General features: G+C 43.0%; 1 protein-coding gene across 1 annotated transcript in view; it reads left to right on the forward strand.

Annotated features, from left to right (window-relative positions):
- Positions 1-4,371, forward strand: part of DRAP1 (DR1 associated protein 1) — a 29,163-nt gene extending 24,792 nt beyond the window's left edge. The window contains exons 5-7 of the mRNA XM_075325662.1: positions 98-188; positions 1,719-1,807; positions 4,111-4,371. Coding sequence (XP_075181777.1) covers positions 98-188; positions 1,719-1,807; positions 4,111-4,243 — 313 coding nt within the window. The 3' untranslated portion in view covers positions 4,244-4,371. The remainder of the gene's footprint in view (positions 1-97; positions 189-1,718; positions 1,808-4,110) is intronic.
- The last annotated feature ends 3,295 nt before the right edge of the window (positions 4,372-7,666 follow it).

The raw sequence follows: 7,666 nt of genomic DNA on the forward strand, positions 1-7,666 counted from the left end.
TCTTATGGAGCTTCCTCACCTTTTCACAATCTGTGCTTTTGCAGGTTGTTTTGTTTCCTTTTTAACTGTAGACGCTGATTTTATATGTTTCTCTAAGGGGTCGAAAACCAGGAAGCAGTCGAAAAAATGGAGGCACGGCAATGAAAGGAAAGGATAAGAAGCAATCGGAAACAGACTCTGAGCAAGAGGTGAGCACGTCCCCAAAATAATTTGTTTGAAAGGAAAAATTACTTTAGGACTTTATTTCAAGGGTTTTTTGTTTTTATTTGTTTAATGACGTCCCTAAGTTGCTGATATAAGGTACTTTTTGTTTTATAAGACGGATCAGAGTAAAACACGCACTCCAAATTTAGAGGGGAAAAAAAGGGGAAAAAAAAAAATATGGGGTCCGTTTTACAATTCTGTGGTGGAGCGAGGTCCAGATGCTGGAGTAGGGCAATGCTGCGGGCGGTGCGGCAGGTGTCCCAGATGCTCGCTGCGGGCGCTGTGAGGCAGAAGGAACATCCAGGAACTGTCGGCGGTGCGGGCTTCAAAGAAATGTGCCCGGAGTCAGCGAATGCGCAGATGGAGCTCTCGGCTCAATGACAAGCAGAGATCTCATATCTGTGCACGTGCCACCTCCAGGCGCTATTTTCCTTAAGTCCACTGTAGGGAGATAAATGGGCTGGGGGCGACGCGCGCGCAGATGAGATCTTGGCTTTTCATTGAGCTGAGAGATCCATCTGCGCATGCGCTGACTCCGGGCACCATTATTTGAAGCCCTCACTGATGACCTTTTAAGAATGGCCCCTACCTCACCGCCCACAGCAACTCCTGTAACCCCTCTCCACCTCCCCCGCTAAGTTACATTCGGATTTTAAAATGTTTTGTGTGTGTGTGTGTACACGGGGAGAACATACAAACTCCTTGCAGATAGTGTCCTTGGTGGGATTTGAACCCAGGACACCGGCGCTGCAAGACTGCAGTGCTAACCACTGTGTGTGTGTGTGTGTGTGTGTGTGTGCATATAATATGTATATGTATAATATGTATGTGTATGTGTGTGTGTGTGTGTGTGTGTGTGTGTATATGTATATGTGTATATATATATATATATATATATATATATATAATTATAATGTATGTATAGACAATGTGTGTGTAATATATATATATATATATATATATATATATATATATATATATATATATACATAATATATATATTACACGCATCTTGTGTGTGTATATATATATATATATAATATATTACACACGCATATATATGATCTTTTTTTTTTTTTTTAAAGAAATAGTATATAAAAGAATATCTGTGTCTTTCTGGTCCCTATATATTTACCCCAGTAACCCCTAAACCTTTTTTTTTTTTTTTTTTTTTTTTTTTTAGTTAAAATGCAGTGAGATTGGCAATCTATAATGTATTTGTGTGAAACCAGCCTTAAACTGATTGTCTGGTTTTAAAGATACTGATGTCTTTTAATTGGGATAGGTCATCACTATCAGTTCAGTGGGGGGTCTTGACACCTGGCACCCCCACTAATCAGCTGTTCAGAAGTCGCCAGGTACTACAGAAAGGCTCCTATTCAACAGTGTCACCAGAGCTGATCGGTGGGGGGTGTCATGTGTCTGATATTCATCATTATTATCTTTAGGCTGCACTCTCCCTTTAAGGAATACTATTCTGTAAGTGAAGCAGAAGTTTACTTTCATGTTAACAGGAGGATTCTGAAGGCACTGAGTCGGAAGGTGACGAAGAAATGTGTCCTGCCCCGCCTGCAAATATTCAATCCCAAGTCTCATTTCAAAGGTAACATATGCGGTGTGACCTGAAGGCCTAATGTTAAGGGTGTACGGATTCCTCAACCTGCATCTGTGATCATTGGGCAGATATATTTGTGCCCCTTGTTTCAGTCATTAGGGCTTTAAAGTTGTATATGAACTTTGAACAGTTTTATTTTTCTTTTTAGGCTATGTGCACACGCTGCGTTTTTTTGACGCTGCGTTTTTGTGCGTTTTTGGCCGCTAAAAACGCACAAAAACGCACCTGCGTCGAAAAAACGCGGCAAAAAACGCACGCGTTTTGCCGCGATTTGGTGCGTTTTTTTGCTGCGTTTTGCTCACTGCGTCCTTATGCGTTTTTTATCAGTGAACAAAAAAAAAAAAGGTCTGATGTCATTTCCTTCTTCAATGTGTTCTTCATTCTCCACTAGTGTATGCAGAAGAGCAGACAGCTACAGAACTACAAGGCTCAGCATCCTCGATCCAATAGTGTATGCAGGACAGCAGACAGCAGCTGTCGAACTACAAGGCTCAGCATCCTCCATCCAATAGTGTATGCAGGAGAGCAGACAACAGCTGTCGAACTACAAGGCTCAGCATCCTCCTTCCAGGACTGTATGCAGGATTTCTCTGCCCCCCAAAAAAAAAAATGACGTGGGCTTCGCCATATTTTTGTATGCTAGCCGGGTACAGCAGGCAGGTACGGGCTGCCCCCAACCCCCAGCTGCCTATTTGTACCCGGCTGGGAACCAAAAATATAGGGAAGCCCTTTTTTTTAAATTATTTCATGAATTTCATGAAATAATTTAAAAAAAAAAATGACGTGAGCTTCGCCCCATTTTTGAGTCCAGCCGGGTACAACTAGGCAGCTGGGGATTGGAATCCACAGTGCAGGGTGCCCATGCTTTCTGGGCACCCCCGCTGTGAATTGCAGTCCCGCAGCCACCCCAGAAAATGGCGCTTTCATAGAAGCGCCATCTTCTGGCGCTGTATCCAACTCTTCCGGCTGCCCTGATGCCGGGTGGCTAGCCAGGTAATAATGGAGTTAGGGCTAGCTGTATATTATCAGCTAGCCCTAAGCCCGAAATTCATGGTGTCACGCCAATATTAGACATGGCCACCATGAATTTCTAGTAAAGATAAAAAAAAACACAACACACAGAAAAATATTTTTATTAGAAATAAAACACAACACAATTAGTGACTCCATCTTTATTGAAATAAACCCCCCTCCGCAGTAATCCTGGGTCAGGGTCCCGCGCCGTCCAATCCGGATCCAATATCATCTGATCGGTTTGCTGGAAGGCAAAGCGATCAGATGTGTCAGGTTAAAGGATGTGAATCCCATCACACATCAGCTGATTGTATAAAAGCCGATTATACAATCAGCTGATGCATCAGTAGAAAAAAAAAAATAATACTCACTTATGTGCTGAATTACCGGCAGCTCCCGGAGCGATGGGGCGGGAGTCTGATCCCCTCCGATCGCTGCAGCAGCTGCCGGTAATCAGGGATGAAGTCTCCTGACGCATCCGCTGATACCGGCCGGGCGCCCGCGTCACCGCGATACTTACGATCAGCTGATGCGTCAGGTGACTGCATCAGGTGATCCATCGCCAGGTCCTGCAAGCAAGGTCCTGCCCCGGGGAGACTGCACACAGCCGGAGCGGGAGCGGCGATACCGTGACAGGAGCTGGGAGCGGGCATGGCACCGGGAGTCTGCACACAGGTGAGTATAACTTTTTTTTTTTTTATTCTACTGTTAACTTTTGTTTTCGCAGCCGCTTCCACCTCCTGCCTGTACATGGCGCCGCACGGCAGCATACATGCACAGGACGGGAGATGGACGCGGCGGTGACGGTACCGGGAGGATTCATGCTTCTGTCTATACTGACAGAAGGAATCCTCTTCCTGTACACGTCACTTTACTACCCACCTCCTGCGCTTATAGCTGCGTTTTTGGTCTTAGAAACGCACCAAAACGCAGCTATTTGCGTTTCTCATTGCGTCTTTCAACATCCCATTGAACTCAATGGATGAAAAGCGCAGTGAAAAACGCGGGAATAATTGACATGCTGCGTTTTTGTGGTCACCACAAAAACGCAGCTGAAAAAAAACTCTGTGTGGGGACAGCAAAAATGAAAACTCATAGACTTTGCTGGGGAAGCAAAGTCATGCAGTTTTGAGGCCAAAAACGCACCCGAAAAACGCGCAAAAACGCCGAGAAAAACGCACCGTGTGCACATAGCCTTAGACTTTTTTTTTTTTTTTTTTTTAAACTTCTGTTTGTTCTTATCATTTTTTTTTTTTTTTCCATTTCTTTTTTCGTAGTACACCTCCAGCTCCATCCTTCCGACATTTTCAGTCCGTACCGGTCATGCCCTCGGCGCCTGCTGCTTTGCCCACCATGCCAGCCCCATCGCTGCCTGCTGGCTGTGACGAGGAGGAAGATTACGACTCGTAGCCTCCGGACAAACCAACTCAAATTCCGTTTTCATTTATTTGCTTATTTGGTTTTGTTCATTTTTTATTTTTAATTTTTTTTTTTTTCTTTCCTTTTTTGGTTTTTAAATTGGGCCTAAAGGTCCAGGGTGGGATGGGAGGGGGGGAGAGGGGATGGGGGGAGGGGGTAAATGTGTTCTTAAGTTTATTAAAAAAGGAGGTGGAGGAAACCGATTTGTGTTGTTATTTCACAAGACATGGTTGTCATTCACGTATTGTGCAGATGCTGCAAAAGGTGAACTGCCAGAAAAACAAATAGGGAAGGGTAATTGCATATACAGCTCTGGTAAAAATTAAGAGACCACTGCAAAATTTTCAGTTTTTCTGATTTTTCTCTTTATATTTTTGAGTAAAATGTAAATTGTTCTTTTAACTACTGATAACGTCTCTGAATTTCAAAGCAATAAATTTTGTATTTTCTGAAAATGAGAAATCGTCAAAATAACAGAACAATGCACAGTGCTTTCAGAAACAACAATACTAATAATGTTTTAACTCCGGAAGAGTTCAGAAATCAATATTTTGTGGAATAACCATGATTTTTAATCATGGCTTTCATGCGTCTTGGCATTCTTTCCACCAGTCTTCACACTGCTTTTGGGTGACCTTATGCCACTCCTGGTGCAAAAATGTAAGCAGTTCTTCTTTGTTTGATGGCTTTTGACTATCCATTTTCCTCCCAATTACATTCCAGAGGTTTTCAATGGGGTTCAGGTCTGCAGATTGGGCTGGCCATGACTGGGATTTGATGTGGTGGTCCTTCATCCACACATTGATTGACCTAGCTGTGTGGCATGGTGCATTGTCCTGATGGAAAAACCAGTCCTTAGAGTTGGGGAACATTGCCTGAGCAAAAGGAAGCAGCTGTTTTTCCAGGATAACCTTGTATGTGGCTTGATTAATCTGCCCAATTCCACCCTTGGTGAAGCATCCCCAGATCATCACCGATCCTCCACCAAATTTCACAGTGGGTGCAAGACACTGTGGCTGGTACACCTCTACAGGTCTCCGGCTAACCATTAGACGACCAGGTGTTGAGCCATGCTGAAAGTTAGATTCATCAGAGAAGATTACCTTACTCCAGTCCTCTATGGTCCAATTGGGCAGATTAAACTTTGCAAAGGACATATGTATCAAGCCACATACAAGGTTATCCTGGAAAAACAGTTGCTTCTTTCTGCTCAGGCAATGTTCCCCCAACTCTGAGGACTGTTTATTTCCAGCAGGACAATGCACCATGCCACACAGCTAGGTCAATCAATGTGTGGATGAAGGACCACCACATCAAAACCCTGTCATGGCCAGCCTTATCTCCAGACCTGAACCCCATTGAAAACCTCTGGAATGTAATCAAGAGGAAGATGGATAGTCACAAGCCATCAAACAAAGAAGAACTGCTATTTGTTTTGCACCAGGAGTGGCATAAGGTCACCCAAAAGCAGTGGGAAATACTGGTGGAAAGCGGCCAAGACGCATGAAAGCTGGGATTAAGAATCATGGTTATTCCACAAAATATTGATTTCTGAACTCTTCTTAAGTTAAAACATTATTAGTATTGTCGTTGCTAAATGATTATGAACTTGTTTTCTTTGTATTATTTGAGATGTGAAAGCAATGCATTGTTCTGTTATTTTGACCATTTCTTATTTTCAGAAAATAAATACATTTATTGCTTGAAAATTCGGAGACGTCAGTAGTATATAGAATAAAATTGTGCAGTGGTCTCTTTTTGCTGTGTGTGTATATGTATTTATGTGACTGTGTGTGTATATGTGTGTATATATATATATATATATATATATATATATATATATATATATATTATATTATATTATATTATATTATATTATATTATATTATATTATATTAGGAACTTTCCTTAACGAGAACAATCCGTTCTGGGACTGTGCTTGTTAACCAAGTTACTGGTTCAGCAAAGCAAAATTTCCCATAGGAAGTCATTGCAATGCAGACAATTTGTTCCACAACTTGTTAAATGTCCATCCTGGTCCCCTATTCTGTCATTCCACACTCGCACAAGCACACACATATTATATGCTCACCTTACCTTCCGTTCCATCACCGGTCTCCTGGGACTTGCTGTTCTTTGTTACGGGGCCGGGCTGTGTATCGCGTTACCATAACGACGAGTGAGGAACTTCCCGGCCAGAGCGCTGACGTCAAAGTCAGAGCCGCTTGCCTCTGATTGGCCAGCACGCTGCCTTTCAGTAGCGGTGACAGGAAGTTCCTCCCACGTCGCTATGGATCCTGATACACAGCCTGGAGTGGAGCGCAGCGGCGAACTACAGAACCCAGGAGGCGGGCGATGAAACGAAAGGTACACTGTTATGTTACATGCTCACCTTACCGTCCGTTCCATCGCAGGCCTCCTGGGTCTTGTAGTTCACCGCGAGGACGTCGCGAAGTACCCGGGAACTACAAGAACCATGAGGCCGGCGGTGGAACGGAACGGAAGGTAAGGTGAGCATAATCCTGTGTATGTTTGTGCGTACATGTGTCTGTTTGTGTGGACTGCAAGTGTGGGTCAGAGCACGGTGCATGTACGGAACCGGAAGTGTGTGCAGTGAGGATTTTGCTCGTACAGCAAAGCTTTCTCGTAAAGCGGGTTACAAATGTATAGAAAGCTTTGCTTGTTAAGCGAAATTCTCGTTAAGTGGGTTACTCGTTAAGCGAGGTGTGTTTGTGTGTGTGTGTGTGTGTGTGTGTATATGTATATGTATGTGTGTGTGTGTGTATATATATATATATATATATATATATGTGTATATGTGTGTGTGTATATATAATTTCATTTAATTAAACTTGATAATTTTGAGGTTACAAGGGAGAGGTTGTAAAGGCCCATCCACTGATTATTTGCGATACATTTCTTGTTTTGGTTCCATTTTCAGCTGGTGAATGGACTGTTAGGAGACTGAGCTTGGAAACTAGGGCATGGATTAACACTCCTTATGCCCCTAATGTGGAGGGGGGAGGCTCCTGCTGCAGCTATTATAGCTACACCCAGGATGCTGAGAAAGGACAAGGTGAAAAATGGCTTTATATTTTCTAATTGCAGTAAACAAGATCAAGGAATGTCTATAATTAAGGCTCAAATTGTCTCTCCAGGAAAGGAGACAAACTCTAGCGCAGCGCCACCTATTGGAAGTAGCGATCCTATAATTAAGGCAAAATTGAGACAAGGATTTATGGAGATTAACAATGTATTCATTTCTCGGAGTTCCCTTGCCAACTTTCTATTATCCTGTAACCATGCATACTTCAGTCCCTTTCTAAATATAAGCCTGGGGGGACGCACATAGGGTTGCGTTGAGGGAAAAAAAAAAAACATTTTCGACCTACACAGAAGATGCCATATGATCTT

This window comes from Anomaloglossus baeobatrachus, chromosome 10 (assembly GCF_048569485.1).
Source record: "Anomaloglossus baeobatrachus isolate aAnoBae1 chromosome 10, aAnoBae1.hap1, whole genome shotgun sequence".
NCBI lineage: Eukaryota > Metazoa > Chordata > Amphibia > Anura > Aromobatidae > Anomaloglossus > Anomaloglossus baeobatrachus.